Genomic DNA, 19631 nt, shown 5'->3' with positions numbered 1-19631 from the left:
TCTAAAATATCCTTATTTCATTGTTATTTAACTTGCATTAGAAAAAAATTCACTTTTCTTTTTGTAACTAATGCAGGAGATATGGCCCATTCATCGCGATTGGTTACATGCTTTACTTCTCTTTTTGGTTCGAAGCAACTAATCCAAAACATCTATAAAGAGATAATTAAAAAACAAAAAACGCAATTTTTAGATATGGGAATAGAAAAGAAATAGGGATTTTTTATGAGAAAAAGATAGAAGTAATCTTCCTCCAAAAGATCCAAACATGTTAGACTTAGATATAATGAGAAAAGAAAGAATAAGTCACTAATTTGATGAATGAAAGCAAAAAAAGGTGAAAAGAGAAAATATGAAGAAAACAACGAAATTTATAAATGATATATACTTTCTCCGTTTTAAATCAGTTCCAACATTAGCAATATTTGCATTATTCACTCATAAATCCTAATCCATAAGTTAAAAACATATTTAAGTGAGATCTTGTTTGATTTATCTCAATGCAAAGATTATTAATATCAAATTTTTATAATTTTTTATTAAGTATAATTAGAGATATTAAATATTGAATTAGAGCATACTTGAAAAAGTAAATATTGCATGTAATTTAAAACCAAATATTACTAATATTATTTTATTGCCAATAACACACTATTATTCTATTGCAATTACTATAAAGTGTCTGATCTCCTTTTCATATTAAGACAAGAATAAGAATTTGGTATATTAAAAGTATCTTGAATTGTGGAAATGACTATATGATATATAGAATTTAGAATAATGTTAATACGTATAGTAACAAAAATATGCAATAGTTGATTATATTGTATTGTAGATATGTAATTTAGGATAATTGTTATAAAAATATACAATAGTTGATTACAATTAAGAATAAAAGGCTTATCCAGCACATAATTTTTTCTTAGTATTAATTAAAAGGGGTTATTAATGACAATAACATCCATTAATAATAGGGCTAATTATGATATCTTTGCAAATTCCACTTTTTTTGGTCAAATTTGTTTCCAAAAAATGTACCTTAGAGTAGTAATTAAGGAAAGAATTGTTTCCAAAAGAACATGCACTTAGAGTAGTATTTGGAGGGGAAAAAGTTCTGAAAGCTTGATACTTGTCATTAGATGATGTCTATTTTAGTATTAGATATAGATAGATAGATTAAAAAATCTTTTAGTTCAATTAAATTCAAATTCACTTATGAATTCAATTTAGTTTAATCTGTGTTTTATTTATCAGTTCAATCCAATTTATTTTTAGTTCAATATAAATTACTTCTAATCTCACATTTCATTATTGAGTCACTAATTCAATTTAGTTTGTTCTCGGGGTTATGATGCAATGATTTGATTGATAAGAAAAATCATCAAAATTGATAGTTATAACTAAAGATTACAACATAACCATGAATTCCTCGGACATAAGTTTAGCTCTACAACAAACCACTATGAACAAAATGAATTAATACATTATACATACATCTTGGATGATCATATGTATTGCGAGTCGGTTGCTTAACTGAGATCAGAATCAAGCCGACTCGGTTTCATTGGTAGCCGCAGCTCGTTTCTTTGCAAAGTAGTCTTCTGCACGAGCAAGGTTCTTCCTTACCGATTCTTTGAGGTACTTCTTTCTCCCTGGTAGTACTGTCACAGAACAACCTACAGCCTCGAGCTTCTCTTTTGCTGATTCCGAGAAAGCACGAGCTTTTATATTCAGCTTCGTACTTAGTTCTCCTTCACCGAGGATCTAAAGAGAGGAAAAGAATTTCAGTCAAGCTCAAATGAAAATCATACACATACTGATAATGAGAGATAGATTATCATTCTGTTGATCAATGGCTTATCGTCATACGCAGTGTATCCCGACTATAGAAAATTGTTTGATCACATGATTTAAATGCACTTATTGTTCTTAACAACTCATGTATACGCAAACGTAGGACTCGCAATTGGACGTTTTAGAACCAGTTGATTAAGGATTGTAGACACTAACCCTATGTTATTGGTGTTCATTTCTGCCTATGGAAACATCATATGGTTTCACATCTCTGATGCAAAAATTTATTAGAAAAATCTCAACGAGAGAAAATCACCAGATCATTTGTTGAAAGAGCTTTTTCAGTCAGACAGTAGGGAAACTAAATTTTTCATGTCCACGGTCGCGAAACGGATTTTGCGGTCAATGTGGATGATTTCACAGTCAATCCGACCTATATTCGTCTGGGTAATCAAAAAATCATTGTGATGCGGAGATGCAGCCCTTTTATTGCACTATGGTCCACTTCATACAATAACTACAAGAAGAACCTACGAAGGTCGGTTAAGGATTCCAGGTAAAACTTTAGCTTACCAGGTTACAAGTTGCAACTGATGGCAGCTAAATGAAATATATACTCTTTCAATGTGTATTACTTCAACTAAAACAATATAACTTTTATGAGTATGAGTTGAAGTCTTCCTTCCTTCCCAGACTCTAGTCATAGTTCTTATAAGCGCCGAGTCGTGATACACTAGGTACAATGATGACGAAAACGATATAACTTTTGGAACAATATCAACAACATAATCAAGGCCGGTTTTGACAGCCAAATCATAGACTTCCCAGTAGATTTCTAGAACTCGTGTCAATGTTAAGCTTTCACATCAGAAAACAAATTTTAAAAAAAATTTGAATGCATTCTTCCAGGCCCCTTGATAGCCAGTATAGAAGTCAAGGTTACAGCAAACTCGAAATTGGAAGTATAGCTATTTTGTTCTGAAATAGAATATATCCTAAAGATTTAATTTGCACACGAAAAAAAAAAAAAGACTTTGGCAAGTAGTTCCTCAATGTAAAACCTGAAAGACGAGGATCCGGAAGTCTGATGTGGGAAGCCATTTTTCATGGCATACTATGATCTTGTTAATATAAGGAAAAATTACCAGGAATAATATAATATTTTGCTTATTTTCCTACAATAATATAACTTTTGATTATCCATGAAAAACCAACTTTGGTGGTGTCTTCCTAGAATATCCCTGAAGTGTTAAAAATCGAACTATAAGAGATTATATGACAAAAAAATTGGTAAATTAGCTAATAAAATGTTGGTATTATTCTAGGAAAACACCCCACTAAGTTGGTGTATTAATGGTTAATCAACGAAAATTAACGAAAGGTTGTATTATCTACGGTAATTTTTCCTTAATAAAATTAAAAGATGGTTTACAGTTTGAAGATAGCAAATTGAAGGTAATATTCCATGCTTGCTCAATTTAGCCAAGTTAACTCGATATAGGAAACGATCCTTACCTTTAATGGCAACCTTCTTTCTCTCCCTGATGGATTGATTATGCCCTTCTTCTTCAAAGACTCTAATGTTACTTCTTCACCTTCCTTGAATCCAGCAACCTCTATGTCTCTCAAGTTTACAGGCACATACTTGGGCAACCCAGCATGCATTCCTGATAAACGACAATGACATTAATGTACAAAGATCACTTAAAAATCACTCCATTATTACCAATCAGATTGAACAATTACATTAGAACACTATGAGCTTATTAAGTAAAGATCGACGAAAATTAACAGAAAGTTTAAGGATCAGGAGTATACAGTCAGAATCTAAGAAACTAATACCCATATATTGGATAAGAGTCACAAGAATAACATACAAGCCATTAAATGTGTTTCTTTCCCAAAACTATAAGAACAGACTTTTATAATCTTGACGTGCAGATAGTTTCAGAGTAGTAAGCAAAATAATAAAAACTTGGAAAGAAGTATAAAGTCACTGGAAGACTAAAGGAACATACATCTCCATACTTGTTCTCTTATCTTTATGTTTTCCCTCACATAAATCTTGAACTCGTTTAGAAAAAATATCCCCATTGTACTGCAGGATAGGTTTTTATTTGAACTACTTTGCACAAATTATATGCCTAGAGAAACCAGAAAAATTAGGACACAAATGAAGGGAAAAAAAGAAGGAAGATAAGTGGATTGAAAGAGAGTTCTCTTGGCAATTCTAGGAGTTGATGTTCACTGACACGTGAAATAAAATCACATTGCGTTGCACGATAGGTTTCCACATATTGTCTTTCTTTGAATTAGGTACTAGATTCTGATAGAGAGGCTTGGAGTTGCATCCATCTGCAGAGATGCATGAAAGTAGATTTAGATGATTTGGATATTTACAAAGGAAGCCCACCGACGTGCACGTAAGAAGGGTGGAAAGCATCACATTTGATGGAAACAAAACTCGGGTAAACCTAAGAAAACGTGGGAGGAACAAATTAGGAATGACATGAACAGTTGCATAATTGGAAACGTCGTATTTGTGTCCTATACTTTAGATAGTCACCTAAGCCTACACCCATGTCACATGTGCCTTATTTATTCTTTTGACCTTTATGATTTTTTTTTTATATTTCTTTGGTCATGTTCTTAGCCTTAATGTTTATCTTGCATTGTCTTGTCTTGTTTTGTCTTGCTTGCTTTCGATTCCAAGGACTCTTGGATTGCATCATCCTTTATAGTATGGTTTGTCGTCTTTCATTCCTCGCTCAGACCCTAATCATAGTTTTTATTAGCCGGATTCACCGCATATGATGATAATGATGTATTTCTTTGAATGATCCATCTTTTTCAAATGTTCCTATCATTCTTCTTACATCCATCCCCCGCCACATCCTTAAGAGTTGGTTGCTCATCTACAATGATTACAACTCCAATCTATTCCTAATTTTTTGTCTTGAATACCACAAATTATACCTCTTCCTCTTCTTATAAACAACTTTCACGCTCTCTCATGGACATAAGATGTTAATATTCCTCACATATGATTCTAACTTTCTTGCAAGCAACCCATAATTTAATGATCCTGATCTACATCAAGCTCCATTTGTTTCTTTTTTCTCCTATGCAAAGTACTGAATAGGCCTTACATATTTGACACCAACATTTAAGTGAGGCGACAACCTAGTATGCCCTTACTTATTTGACACCACATTTAGGTAATTTGTTGTGTCTCTTTGAAACTTAGCAACCCTTTCATACTTAAAGTATGCCCTAACCTAAGAAGTCTAGCGTGTTGCTAATGAGGAATGTCGCAAAAAAAAATAATAAAAAGGTTCACAATCTTAGAGTGTTGGCCAGATGTGCTCGGACGAGCACAACCCCTATTGCGCCACAATAGGTGCTCGTTCGAGCACTGTGTTGTTGGCCCCATCTTGGCTTCTTTGAAGCTTCATCAACATGCCACTCCAATCCCTTTGCACACCCATCATCTTCAACAATGATACATGCCATGGATTGAGCTATTAGGTGATCAACATCACCCCTTGATGATAGATTTGGCTCTTGCACTAACACTATTCGACCGCGCAAATATTAGTATATACTTATATTTATTATAAGTTTACATTACTTTTGCTTCACTAATTAGTTATATAGGCCCTAATTTTTCCAAAAATATCTCAAAACTTCTTGTGTATTTTTGCTCAGACATCTTATAGCAAATATCCCATACACACAAAGAGGTGATAAATAAAAACTCATCAACAATGTAAACTCATAAAGAAGACAAAACCCCATTTCACAATAGCCAAGCAACAAAATAAATAAATAAATAACAATTTCAGAGTAAAAATAAACCTTAAAAATATTTTTTTTTAAAAAAAAGGTAAAAGAGTAATACCTCCAGCAATACCACGCAATTTAGGTATACGTCGGTAAAGGGGCATTTGACCACCTTCAAAACCTTTCATAACACCAGGACCCGACCTTGATTTCTGACCCCTCATACCAAACCCACAACTCTTACCCTGACCTGCAGCATGACCTCTTCCCTTTCTCTTCCCCTTCTTCCTCGAACCCGGTTGAGGTCCTAGGTTATCTAATCTGAACCGGGTCTCTAAACCCGACCCACTACTTGGAGCAGCTGTTGAAGAGGCAGCTGCAATTACAAGAGGTTTTCTTTGTTTGATGATGTTTCTTAAATGAAGTTTCAATTGTGCAAAATTGTAAGGGGTACCATTTCTAAGATTGTTGAGGTTTCCTTTGAAATTGGAGTGAAGTAGAGAATGCTTGTTGTTGATGGGCAGTAGAGTGGAAGGAGGAGCAGAAGAGAGGGAGATGAGAGACGCCATTGGAGGTAGATTTTTGGGATTGGATGAGTGAGGGAGTCGAGTTAACGGATAGGATAATGATTAATGAACAATGGGTTGGTCATTTTGGAGCCACTTGGGCTTTTCAAACGTGTTTTTTTCAGTAGAGGCTAACCTAAGTACCTAACCATGATAGATAGAAAATTAACCAATTTACTTAAAAAATTAAGTTGATAGTTAAAACCACATGATATATTATATACTCTAACAATGAGATAAAAATTGGTTTTCAAAATGCACAAATTGTTATGTGAGGTAGTCTCACTGTGAGATATATTTTATATATAAGTTAATTTGGTCAATTAATACAAATTATGAGAATATATTTACCTTGTTTTTAAAGGCGTTTTACTAAAAGTCAATCTCACATGAGTCGTAGCTCAAAATTAACTTATACTACATGGATTGATCTGTTTGGTAATCGGTAGATATGGTTAATGGGTGGATCAATCCATTAGATTCATGATCTATTCAAATAACGTGGTTAGTAGGGCATGTTATTAATGAAGCAAATTGTATATTTTAATTTACATGTTCATGCACAATTACGTAAGGAGAGAAAATCATCAATCTTACTTGAAGGTGGTGGTAATCGAACCACTATTAGTATTATATGGGTGAAAAGTAAGGTAAAAAATAATTTCGATTTCGTTTTACATTAATATAAAAATTGTTTGCAATTTTGATTTTTTTGTAACAATTTTAAAAGTTGGTGGGTGACAGATGGAATATAATTTTTTGCTTAAATGATTCATGATAAAGGTTTTAAGATTGGGTTTGATGATTTGGGGTGACTAAAGGTTTTGAGTTCTTTTGAGGATCACGGTTTTTAATGAAAAATAAAATATTTAATCTTATGTGATTTCATATGATAGTAATTGTGTTTGAATTGTGAGATATGGATGTTGATGAGATGATATGGCGACTTGGGGATGGATATATTCAATGACTCAAACTATAACTTTGACATAGATAATCACCACAAAATTTTATATATTGGAGGTTTTCAATAATGATAAAACATGCTTAGGGTTTTAGAAGTATGGATGATCCTCTTTCACTCCTAATCCTAAAAGAATAAGTTGGAGCCAAGCAATTTTTAATCATCCAAGTTTGAAACACATTTAAGGTTTATAATAATTAAAAACTCTTCAAAATTATCATAAAATTTGATATTTTTTATGTCCCACCAAATGATTATTTATAAGTATGTTGGATAATTATATATATTTGATTTTAAAAATTATAAAGGTGAAGAATATTAATTAAATTTTACGAAAACGATGATATTAGAGTTTAAGAATATGGTGATTAGAATATAGTGTTTGGACATGCACGGGCTCCTAAGGAAGGCTAATTATGAGCGGGCTTGTTCCTTGACCATCAGGGAAATTATTAACACGAGGGATTCTATCTACACTTCCGCATAGGCCTTTTGTTCCTTGATCCTCAAGGGAGGCTATTGAACACTATGAATTGTATTTATCTATTCTCAAACATAAATAATATTCTCGATCATCAACTTGTTTCTCGACCCTCAAAGGAGGCTATTAGACTCTATGAATTGTATTTATCTATTCTCAAACATAAATAATATTCTCGATCATAAACTTGGCGTTATTATTCACACGTTTCCCATATTGACTTTGATCTTCAACTAACTCTAAGATTGGGCTTGTTGAACTTTAAATCCTTCATGATTAGGATTTGAAAGACTTGGTCTTTAGGTTTGAACAATTAAATATAAGTTTATCATTGGTAGCTGTTTACTTTTCGACATATAGACCTTTAGACTTGACCTCGAACTTGAACTTGTATCTATTTATCTTTATGCCTTGTCCTTATCTACATTTAAGAATGAAACTTTCCAAATGAAAGGTACAACTCGATATTACTAATAGACTTACCTAAATAATCACGTTGGTTTCGTTGTGATAACCAACGTTTCAAAACGCTTTACAAGCATCTATTTTATGTTCAACAATATAGAAAACAAAAAAAAAAAATATCTAGACTTGAGCCTACAAGATTTATAGATGAAAGTTTGATGAGTTCTAACAACATTGTCCTCGTTGTTCATCATCGATGTAAACTTTCAATCTTCAAAGAACAACCGAACATAATAAGAGTTGGAGTGACTAGATTACTACCATTTTCTAATTTTTTGAAAAAACATGCCTTCAAATTACGACCCGATCATTAAAAATTCCTTATTGTTACATTAGGGTTAAGCAATCGCTTTGACCATCTCTAATTTGACTGAACCATTATAAATATTTTTTAAAATATTGTAAATAGACATTAAAAATAATGTAAATAAAGTAGACATTTATCGGAAATATAATGCAAACACAAATAAACAAACCGATTTGTATTTCCTTTGTGTGGATGGCAATGGAACTCCTTACTTTGTAAATCACCAAATGGACACCATGAAGATAAGGTTGCGACAATCAGAGAAGTTGCTCGGAAACTTGATATGAGTAGAAGGCGTTCATGCACTTTCCTATTGTGATATTTCTCCCACAAAGGTGCTTGAGATGATAAATGAAATTCACAATGAGATACAATCTACACAACAAAATCCTAGCACAAGGAAATTGCAATAGTAAATACAAGTGTTGTAGTGAATTATGAACTTTGATGATATTAAAAGTTAATTACTCTCTCAATATTATCTCATGAAAGGAAGAACAAGAATAAGAGTATTCTTAAGAGATAAATCATAAATTATATGAAATTGGGATGGAATGTTCCTTGGCATATAATCTCTATTTATAGAGCTATATATCAAACAATACCTCATTTTGAAACAAAAGTGTTTCACCAAACAAAGCTTTTTCACAAAGCAAAGCTTATGAAACAATGTAATGTTTCACCAAGCAAAGCTTATGAAACAAAGTAATGTTTCACCAAGCAAAACTTATGAAACAAAGTAATGTTTCACCAAACAAAACTTATGAATCAAAGTAATGATTCATCAAATTCTTTGAGGCCTTTAATTTGGACTTATAATATATTTATTTAGTCTCACTACTATACTAAGTATGTAGTATATACAAATCTAGGTTTATATACTCTAAATGTTCAACAACATTAAGAATACGATAAGTAGACATTAAGGATAATGTAAATAAGCATTAAGTTTTAGTGGGCTGGGCATGAAAGACGTCTTTCAAAGAGACGGTCTTTCAAGAGACTAGCTGAATAAAATAATTAAAAACTTCCGTCTTCAATATATATTTATATAAATTGAGTCCTATCTCAATTTAGGCAATATATCTTTGTCTCGAGTACGATTATCACCTAACCCTCCGATCACCTGAGGTAAACCCTAGTCAAGAGTCGAAGAGTCTTATGCGAACAAAAGCCATATCATATCATCATATAGTAATAGCCTAATAGGGTAACAAGTAACAACACACATCTCCGATTTCTGTAACTAGCGTCACCACCAGACTCTCTCCCCTCCCTCACTCTCCCCCTTCATCTTCGTCGTTCTTCCAATCTCTCTCTGGCCGAGTTCAGGTACTATTCGCCATGGATGTTCAATTATAACTCACTGAAATCTCTATCCTTTTATCAATTTGTTTGAGAACTAGCTCAATTAGGGTTCTACTTAATTTTTTCTTGATAATTTTTTACCACAGAAATCACTTTCTGGGCAACATCAGAGGGTTTGTTCTTGCTAATTGATATCTATTTAAATTATGACAATTGAGTTTGGAATTGTCACCGATGACTTTCTTCGTCAATTGAACAATGGAGACCCTAATTTCAATTTCCCCAATCCTGTTCCTGTTCTTCGCTTCCTTTACGAGCTCGTTTGGTCCATGGTTTGTCATTTTCTACCCTTTTTTGTATTTTTTTTCTAGGTTTAGAAAATGAAATTAATTCATGGGGTTTTGGATTTTTTACAGGTTCAGGGTAGCTTGCCGTTTCAGAAATGTAAAGCAGCATTGGACGCCGTTCAGTTTTCGGATTCTGTATCGGAGGATGAATTAGGCTCACATTTTGCTGATATTGTTTCTCAAATGGCTCTTGATGTTAGTTGTTTGTTTCCTCATTGATCTGTTTTACTAGTCAGTCATTATGATGCATTTGCTTTAACTGGTGTTCATCAATTCTTTTGCATTGCAGCTGACCTTGTCCACAGATATTCGTGCCCGTCTTATTAAACTGGTTAGCTATATGTTTTTACTAATATTGAACTCATGTAAATGTTCTGTTTTCTGTTATAAGACTTCATTATATCAAATACTAGCATTTTCGTTGCACATTTTACACCCTGAAAGATTTTCTAATTGCTTTTCCCTGTTCCGATTTTCATGTATTCCATGTGATGAACTTAGAACATCATGCATCCATAAACTCGGCAAAGTAGCACCATAGTTATTCAGAACCAAAAGATTCGAGAACCGAAAAGACATACTACCTGTTGGATTATTGGTATTAAAAAGTGACAATGATAAGGAATTCAATGTTAATTTTTCATGAAATGTAAACGATAACATTTGAGAATAAAATTTGCAAAGAAAATATGATTAGTACTAGAAGAACCTTATCAAGTAATTTTCACAGTTAAATTACATATATGAAAGTGTTTGGAAATGATGGAGAGAATAAAGTAGTATTTTAGGAAGAATGCAAAAGGACTTCTTTACTATATAAAGGTTCAAAGAATTATTTTTTATAAATGAAAAATATTTTGTGCCTAAGGCTGAAATACTTTTCAACTGAACACTTGCCCCATTTTACTTGTCATATGACAATTGCCCATTTTTCATGCCTACTGTTTAATGAATTATTGCTCAAATATTTTTTGATTTATTTATGTTCAGATGAACATTTTTGCCATTAACTGCATTTTCCTCCCTCACTTCTCCCTCTTCACATACCAACATGCAATTATCAAAAGCTAGTGTTTTCTTTCATGAGAACAATCTCTTAGACCTCTTGCACTAGATCAAATTTTCTATGATACAGTAGATCTCCCAGATTTTTAAGCTTAATTAATCAATCGTTGAAAGTTCCTAGAGTTTTGCAAAGTTTGTGAACTTTTATTGTCAATGATGCTAAGACTCAACGATCTGCTTCCCCTTCTGAACTTCTCTTGTATCCGTTATATCAAAACCAAGTTCCTGAATATAATTTGTATTTTTAAGATAAAACAAATATCTAATAAGCTTAGTGCAAACTATTTACTACGTATTGCGAGCATAAAGGTTTTGGAGTTTACCACGACTAAATATATGTGAGATAAATGCAAGACAATTGCGCAAAAGTGGATTCACGTTGGTTATTGCACTCATGACTGTTTGTAATATGCTATCAAGCCTCAAAATAGTAAAAACTCATCGGACTAGATCAAATATTCTCAATTAAATCCAACTAAGCTCAAGTAAAAAATCACCAAAATGGAGAGAAGCAAGGTTGAAAAATTCTTTTGCATCACCATGATTTTGTTAGAAGTTTCTTGCATGGGGAGCATTATGCGTCTAGATGTGGAGTTGTGGAATTAGCTAAAGCACGTGAATGATATTTCTATAATCTATATAAGAGGACATCATGAGTGAGATAAATCATGCAGGGATGAGAAGTTAGAATATCCATGTTTACTAGTTTTTGAGGAGTCATAAGCTCATACTTGGTTTTAAAAGGCGTGAGGTGCTCTAAGGCGTCAAGGCCTAAAGGTATCTCCCAATTTTACTTTGTGGTTGAATATCTCCCTATTATAGGAATTTCTACTTCGCATTATCTATGATAATGGTTGTATAGTACTCCTTGTTTAGAATATCTTCCCCCAAAGGATCTAAGTTATTTTATAACCATCCTATGCCAACTTGCCAATGTGACACATCTGGTTTGGCACTTACTATGTTATTCTTGAACATAGCAAGGTTAATGTTATGTAGCTATGTAAATATCAATTATCTCATTCAATCCAAAATTTAAGAATATCGAGTCCATGGGAATCAAATCAAATCACACTAACATTTGGGTTTTTTTATTTAGCAACAATGTCTAAGCCTTAATCCCAAAAATTGGAGTTTGTACTCGAACCAATTTATTAGTCTCAATGGCTCCAATGAATTCTCCTTCTCTCATTTGTCATTTCAATTTTTCAATTTATTAGTCTAAATTTGTCATATCATTTACTACTTTTGGCTCTAGTGACCTCTTTAAATCTCCAAATTTCAACTATCGATTTTCCTTGTCGCTTCTCTAATATTTTCTCGTTGCACATACCAAACGATCTTGATCGATTCTCTTTCATCGTATCCTCGGTAATTACAAGATTTACCTAATCTCTTTTATGTCTTCATTTTAAATTCTCTATCTTGAAGTATGATCAATCATCCTTCTAAGGATTTCATTTCCGCAATTTAAATCATCCTACAATGATCATTTCTAACACCCTTCTTCATGTTGCGATAAAACTTTCCCTTTAGTTTAGGAGCACACTTTGATATGATAATATATTCCAATGGATGGCTCTCCATTGTTGCCACTCACATTTAATCCTGTGTTATATTTTATAAAATTGACAATTTGTTTCGTTGATGTTTTGCTTGATATTTGTTGTTTTATTTTATTCATAGGTTCATGCTTCAATTAATCGATCATTTTATTTTGGTCCTTTCTATTGGTTGTTTTTGCATAGTTGACATACTTACTAATTTATGATCTTATTTGGGTCTTATTAGTTTGTTGATTTCTATTGGTTGTTTTTTGATGGCTTAGGCAAGGTGGTTTGTTGAGTCCTCATTAGTTCCAGTGAGGCTTTTCCAGGAGCGTTGTGAGGTCTGTTGTCCCATATTTGATATAAACTTTACCATTGAATTTTTTTAAGTTCTATTTATATATGATTTTTTGAAATGACTGATGACTGTTGTATTGTCTATACTTCAGGAAGAATTTTTGTGGGAGTGTGAAATGGTCAAAATAAAGGCTCAAGAACTAAAATCTAAAGAGGTTTGCAATACATGTTTCTATCTGTGTGTTTATTCTTACTTTTATAGCTCTCTCTATATATGTTAGTGTTGAGCTTCTTTTCTCAAGGCCAATTTTTTATTTGATGGTTGGATTTTCTTGCTTATGTGTATAGACAACAGTGGCATGTGAAATCACATAATATTCATTTCGTATTTTTTTCAATGTGTTCCTTTATTTGTTTCTTTAATGCGTAGTCGAAGGCTTCAAATGTCAAAAATTTGCATTGGAGACCATGCATAAGTAAGTAGAACAACTTAATAAAATAAGAAGGGTGTTATCCCCCCTACTATTCCTATTTTTTCTGAATTTTATTCTTCTCAATGGTAAGAATACTGTAGAAAATAATCTATTCTGTCCGTATATTGAGTTACTGACATAAAGTCTGGATAAGATTTTCCATTTTAGTGTGATGACTTGATCTAATTGATTTTATGATCAGGTTAATAGTAGTTAAATGGTTACAGGAAGCAGATACGTAGGTGGAATAAAGAGGTTAGAGAGACGATGATTTGGGAGGAGATAAAATTGAAATTAAATGGTTTAAGGGAATAAGCATTCTTTCAATGTTAACATCTACTGACTACTATGCAGTGATGGGTTTGTGGGTATTAGTTCCATTCAAAATTTTTTTGCTTGGAAGAAAGCTAGAGTTTCTTAAAGTGACGTTAATTTAAACTGGCGATTTTATTTTCTTACAAAATGAATGACCGTCTATAAATACATGTGTTTAGCTGATATATATTTTGTAAGGGAAAGTTTTATTTTCCCCAAATATTATGACATTTTTTGATTAGTATGAGTGCTTTGGAAAAGCATTTGACGTTATGTTTTCTTAAGCTGAATTGATGTCTTCAGTATTTTAACTAGATATGTTTCTTGCAAGCTCAGAGGAAATACAACCTTTATTGGCGAATTTCCCACATTTGGTATATATGCCCTACTGGTGTACTACGCAATGAAACATAATGTTATAATATAATCTGAACTGATTCTTTTGGAAGACAATTAATCTAGATTCTGGTTTGTTCATTTCTTTTGTTATATTCTTAGTTGAAGCTCATTCATGGTGGCTTGGCATGCTAAAATAATAAATTTGAATTTTATGCTTTCATAAAATGCCAAAATTGCAGTCTGGGGTTTTTAAACACACTAGATCTGTAAAGTGTTATTTTACAGATTTACAGCGAGCTCAACTGTTCTAAATCTTTTATTCATGTGCAGCAACCTGTATTTTAGAACTTAGATAGTCTCTTTTGAAATGTGATACTAGTCTTTTTTTCACATTGATCTTTGAATTGAGTTCCTTTGGCACAACATTAAATTACTGCTACGCGGATGCTTTTGTAACTTCTTTCTCTTATTGTAGTGTTGCCGTTTAATTTCAGGTCAGAGTGAATACTCGTCTGTTGTATCAGCAGACAAAGTTCAACCTTCTTCGAGAAGAAAGCGAGGGCTATGCCAAGCTGGTATTTATCTTGTAATGTTGGTTAGAGTTTTCGACTGTATACTATGAATGTGTTGAATATTTTTTTGTTATATTTATAAAGATGAAGCTCAAATTGTTATTGTTAATTGTTATTTTCATGGGTATAGCATTTGATCTAAAACATTGTGCGAAATATTACTTGCATCACAGCATTACGGTAAAATTCTTATTTTAAAAAAATTTCTACGACCACGATTACCGTGAAATCATTCACATTGATCACGAAAATGATTTTGCGATCTTTACTGCGCAACATCCAAGGTTTTTCATTATGATCTAGGATGAGAATTAGCAAAATTTTCTTGTAGTAATTTTCTTGTGTAAGCTTAAGTAATTTTATTTTTGCTCAGACGCACACCCTTGCACGCTAGCATGCAAACACACTCCAGTTCATTTATCAAAATTGCTACTTATTACTACTTACCTAAATAAGAGAATGTGACTCGAAGTGCACTTTTTGCTGGACTGCCTTTGTGATAGCTTGAGGTGTTTGGCTCAAAACGTTTCATGTATTATTGGAGGTTATTAGGGAGTGCATCTATGTTTGACTGCCTTCTTTATATGCTTGATAATTTGCATGTTCGTCATTTTTGTTTCTCACAATTGGCTATGCTGTAGGTGACCCTACTTTGTGAGGGTTCAGGGGCACCTAACTTGTCATCTTCCACAATTGGCACTATTAAGGTTTTGCTTCTTTACTAGTTTCTTGCAACTGGTGTTGTTTTTGGTTTTCTGCTTCCATTGACCTTGTATAATCTGCAGTCATTGATTGGACACTTCGACCTTGATCCAAATCGCGTTTTTGACATCGTAAGTCCTTGTCCATCACTTACTTTGTCTAGGCATAGTATTTTATTTTGTTCTCTTTTGGATTTTTTTGATTAATGCTACTTTGTATTTTAGGTCTTGGAGTGTTTCGAAATGCAGCCTCACAGTAATCTTTTCTTGGATCTAATACCAATTTTCCCGAAGGTATGGCTTAAGATTCATCCAAATATTGGTTGGTTAGACTTGAGTTTTTCTGTTTCTGTTGAAGACTTATCATGTTTCCCAACTTTGTGCAGTCACATGCTTCTCAAATCCTTGGTTTCAAATTTCAATATTATCAACGAATGGAAGTTCAAAGTCCTGTACCTTTTGGGCTGTATCAGCTTGCAGCATCGCTTGTCAAAGAAGACCTTGTTGATTTTGATAGCATGTGAGTCTTCATGCATTAACTGTGTCTTGCTTGCATTGTTTCTCTCTCTAGGCTCTTGGGTAAAAAAATTAGTGGTCAAGTTTGCATCAATTTTCATGTGCCTTTTTTTTAATTAACTGTACGGAAGTATATTGTTCGAATTGATGTCCTTGATGATTGGTTGATTGTTTGTTTAAGTAATTACATTGCTTAAAAAAATGTTGCCGTTGTTATTTGCGCAGTGAAAGTCAGAAATTTTCCTTAAAAAAATTGCAAATTGTGCAGCTAGAAGTTGATGTTTGTTTTGGATGGTGATATCATCATTTATCGCTACTTAAAAAGCCTTTAATCCATCAAATCTCTTATTCTTTTGCATATTACCTAGAATATTAATTGGTTCAAAATGGGAACGTGGATCATGGAACGGTTCTTTTGGTGATTTCAAATCAATTGGGTTCAAAATAAATAATTATAATAAGATTTTGTTTCTAAATAAATAATGAAATTAAAAATTTAAAAAAGTAGAATTGTGAAATTTTATAAATAGTAAAATTTGAAGTGATAAAATTAATTTAGAATTCTGAATTTTCAAAAGTAAAAATTGGATTAGTATGGTCAAGTCAATCACAAATTTATTTGATAGGAATAATTATAAAAGTATTTTAAAGATAATTTATTAGGGGTGACTTATCAATGCACATTACAAAGGTTTCAGTCTACTTTTTTGATTCTACCTGCAATTATAATGTGTATAAACTATGTTTAAGGCTGATTCAAATACCACCACTGGTTGGAATTATTTGCTACACTTGCATAGTAACTTCCATTTGTTAATCAATACTTTATATTCTATATGTATAAGAAAAAACATAATCACGTGCGATTTTGTTTGATTCATATTGATGCATTTCATCATATTATTAACCTTTTATAATTTTAGTTATGCACAACTAAAAATATCTAGGTCAAAAATAGTGCATTAGATAGCTTGAAAACAAGTGTAACAACTAATTTGAACTAGAGAAACTAATACCTTATGGTCTCGGCCAATATGTGGAGGTACGGCAACCACATTACCTTCGTACCTTGTCACATAACTATTACCGCGCTCACAACCTTAATCTTATTTTTCGAACCATGATACCAACATGTTTCTTTTGAGGTGTATTTTGTACTAAGAATATACGTGCGACTTTTCGGGCATTTTATGTTGAACTCTTTTAGCATCTTATTGTTGATACTTCTGAATTCAAAGTTGCTATCAGCGTCTATTTTAATTTTACTGGTGAGTCTTATCTAAGACGCTACATATTTTGTTATATAAAACTGTTATTTGCTCAAAAGTCGGGTTGTTTCATTTCGTGATTCATTGGCAGATTAGGATTTAGGTTACAATGTTGCTGCTAAACACAATGATTTGCTTCTATTGTTGAGGCTTATCTAACTCGCAACATATTTTGCTATATTAAATTGTAATTTGTTCAAAACTAGCCCAAAATGGACAAAAGTCCAATTGTTCATTTCGTGATTCATTGGCAGATTAGGAATTAGGTAACGCTGTTGGCTGTTGCTGCTAAACATAATGATTTACTTCTATTGTTTGTACTCCTGACCCTTGAGTTATTTCTCTTTTTTGAGTAAAGGTTTTCTTTAATATCTATTAATTTGTATGACATTATGTTCATGTAGATGTCTTTTCATCAACCATGAGAAGTTTTTATTTTATTAGTTCTTAAAATTGTTCTAGCATTCTCCCCCCCCTCTTTGTTAGCATAACATAGTAAATTTAGATTGGCAGGACTCTAGGTTACCATGTTCATGGCTGTAAGTGGTTTCTTGTTGTCAAGGTTTTGATTTTGCAGTGAACATTATTCTTCAAGTGACTGGTTACCGTGTTGTGACTTCTCATTAATCTAAAAATCAAAATTTTTAATGGCCGCAGATATGCACATCTAATTTCTAAGGATGAGGAAGCATTCGAAAAATTTGGTTCAATTTCAACGAAGCGCCTCGACGAGGTTAGTTTTTGTGAATAGATTCTCTCAATCCCTCCTACCAACGCCAGATTCCCATATCAATATTATAGGTTGTCCATTTGTCATCATCAGGATAGAAATGCATGTGAGTCTTGTTACAGAGAAGTTATTCAAGTGTCCCTCCAGACATGATTACTTGTGTTGGGCACAAGTACAAGTGTTTATTTCAACAATTTTATATGTAACTTCCATTTTTTGACCCAAGTGTTAAAATGTTCAAACTCATCTTGAATATTGAGTATGTTTTATTCGTTTTTCTCTTCTTTTTACTACTTTGGGTAATGATCCGCTACACCCCTTCTAAATTATTTCACTAACCTGTGGTGACTTGGGTCAAAGGGTCAAAGTCCAAGGGCATTATCATATTAATCAGTCTTTGTATTTTGTTAATTAGAATAGTTGCTAATAGTTGTCTTTTGAGGCTTAGGCTATATATAGAGCCACCCTTGTAATAATTAGTTAGCTTTTGATGAGTGATTAACAAGGATTGGTTCTTTTGGGAGTCATTGGGCTGACTCGATGTGTCCATACTATCTAGTCTTGGTAACGGGTTTTGACCGGTGTGTTACATAACCATTTAAAAATTTTCGTCCTATAACTATTTCCCTTGTAAAATTATCTCTTTTTGATGGTCCTCCTATCTTAGTACTTTCTACCATATGACCCCCTTGAATATTTGGATTTTGGACGATGCGTCTCAAATCATAGAATGAATGAAAGAACAAAGGTGTTTGTGCTTGGTAATATTCTAGCATTTCTGTTTTATCGAATGTATAGAGAATGTAATGTAGAAATTGTTTTAGAGATTATTGCTGCCACAATCATTTAGAATAGCATACATCTTGCTTCAACATCTCGTCTAATAGTGCCACAAGCATACTTGCTATTGTTTTTTTGTTGAAGAGATTTTGTCAAATAAGACCAATACAAATCAGTTTTTTGTGAAGCACCAAATGAATATTTTTTCCTAAAAAGACTTAATAATATATATATGTATGTGTATATATATATATATATATATATATATATATATATATATATATATATATATATATATATATATATTTATATTTGTATAATCTGAGTAATTTAACAAATTCTAGGCATTTGATTGATTTGCGGACATTGATGTTTTTCTTTCTTCAAAAAGGCTCCCAACCTTCTCTCTTTTGTTTGTGTCCTTCCTTCCCTACTCCATTGCTCCATCCACATGTAATTTTTTGCAATTTAATTTACTTTCATCCTGGAATCTCAAATACTTATTCAGAGTTTTTTTTTTCTTTGTCTCATTCTTCTCCTTCATGAATCTATTGACCAAAAACATTCATAACCTTTTCAAACCCAATGAAATATAAAACCCCAAATTGATGGGAGACATTACAAAAATCAGGGCTGCAAAATGAAGTTTGAGACAAATATAAGTAGAACAAGGCAATTACTCTATCACAATTCTGAAAAGTAAAGGGTTTTCTCAATTAGAAGTATTATTCAATAAATAAATAAAAATCTCTTGCAACGAGGATTCTCATGTACTACCTCCAACATAATTTAGTTGTCCCATTTTATTTTGCATGTTGCCAATGCACTAATTCAATTCTAAAATCTCTAATTGTGTATGATTGAAAATTATAAATAATTAATATTAATAAATTTTTTATTGAATCGAATCAAATAAGATTCCACCTTGACTATGTTTTAACTTATAGATTAATAATAAAATCCAAATTAAGAGTGATTGATAAATAGTATAAAAAAACAAATGGAACAACTAA

The 19631-nt window shown here is 32.4% G+C and overlaps 2 protein-coding genes across 4 annotated transcripts in view; one reads left to right on the top strand and one right to left on the bottom strand.

Annotated features, from left to right (window-relative positions):
- Nucleotides 1-1346: 1346 nt before the first annotated feature.
- On the bottom strand, nucleotides 1347-6229 carry LOC130821126 (50S ribosomal protein L15, chloroplastic-like). The gene is made up of 3 exons (XM_057686769.1): nucleotides 5696-6229; nucleotides 3310-3461; nucleotides 1347-1764 (listed from the first exon to the last, which is right to left on the bottom strand). Exons 1-3 carry the CDS (start codon nucleotides 6144-6146, stop codon nucleotides 1546-1548), a joined length of 822 nt encoding a protein of 273 aa, XP_057542752.1. The 5' UTR covers nucleotides 6147-6229; the 3' UTR covers nucleotides 1347-1545.
- Nucleotides 6230-9535: 3306 nt separating this feature from the next.
- The window catches only part of LOC130821125 (THO complex subunit 2), a 35847-nt gene continuing 25751 nt past the window's right edge, over nucleotides 9536-19631 (top strand). For all 3 annotated transcript variants that reach the window (XM_057686768.1, XM_057686767.1, XM_057686766.1), the window contains exons 1-12: nucleotides 9536-9692; nucleotides 9815-10000; nucleotides 10085-10210; nucleotides 10305-10346; nucleotides 12909-12968; nucleotides 13077-13139; nucleotides 14546-14626; nucleotides 15265-15330; nucleotides 15409-15456; nucleotides 15550-15618; nucleotides 15711-15844; nucleotides 17766-17841. In XM_057686768.1, the coding sequence (XP_057542751.1) occupies nucleotides 9875-10000; nucleotides 10085-10210; nucleotides 10305-10346; nucleotides 12909-12968; nucleotides 13077-13139; nucleotides 14546-14626; nucleotides 15265-15330; nucleotides 15409-15456; nucleotides 15550-15618; nucleotides 15711-15844; nucleotides 17766-17841 (891 nt within the window). In that variant the 5' untranslated portion in view covers nucleotides 9536-9692; nucleotides 9815-9874. The remainder of the gene's footprint in view (nucleotides 9693-9814; nucleotides 10001-10084; nucleotides 10211-10304; nucleotides 10347-12908; nucleotides 12969-13076; nucleotides 13140-14545; nucleotides 14627-15264; nucleotides 15331-15408; nucleotides 15457-15549; nucleotides 15619-15710; nucleotides 15845-17765; nucleotides 17842-19631) is intronic.

This window comes from Amaranthus tricolor, chromosome 8, assembly GCF_026212465.1.
Source record: "Amaranthus tricolor cultivar Red isolate AtriRed21 chromosome 8, ASM2621246v1, whole genome shotgun sequence".
Taxonomy (NCBI): domain Eukaryota; kingdom Viridiplantae; phylum Streptophyta; class Magnoliopsida; order Caryophyllales; family Amaranthaceae; genus Amaranthus; species Amaranthus tricolor.
The sequence above is the reverse complement of the archived record's forward strand: the minus strand, read 5'-3'. Positions and strand labels throughout refer to the sequence as shown.

What these genes read in the sequence shown, in the direction of transcription:
- LOC130821126 (XM_057686769.1), bottom strand. Translation starts at nt 6,146, where the DNA reads ATGGCGTCTCTCATCTCCCTCTCTTCTGCTCCTCCTTCCACTCTACTG. An exon ending in ATTGCGTGGTATTGCTGGAG is followed by an intron (nt 3,462 to 5,695) that starts GTATTACTCTTT and finishes GTCGTTTATCAG; the next exon opens with GAATGCATGCTGGGTTGCCC. An exon ending in AAAGAAGGTTGCCATTAAAG is followed by an intron (nt 1,765 to 3,309) that starts GTAAGGATCGTT and finishes TCCTCTCTTTAG; the next exon opens with ATCCTCGGTGAAGGAGAACT.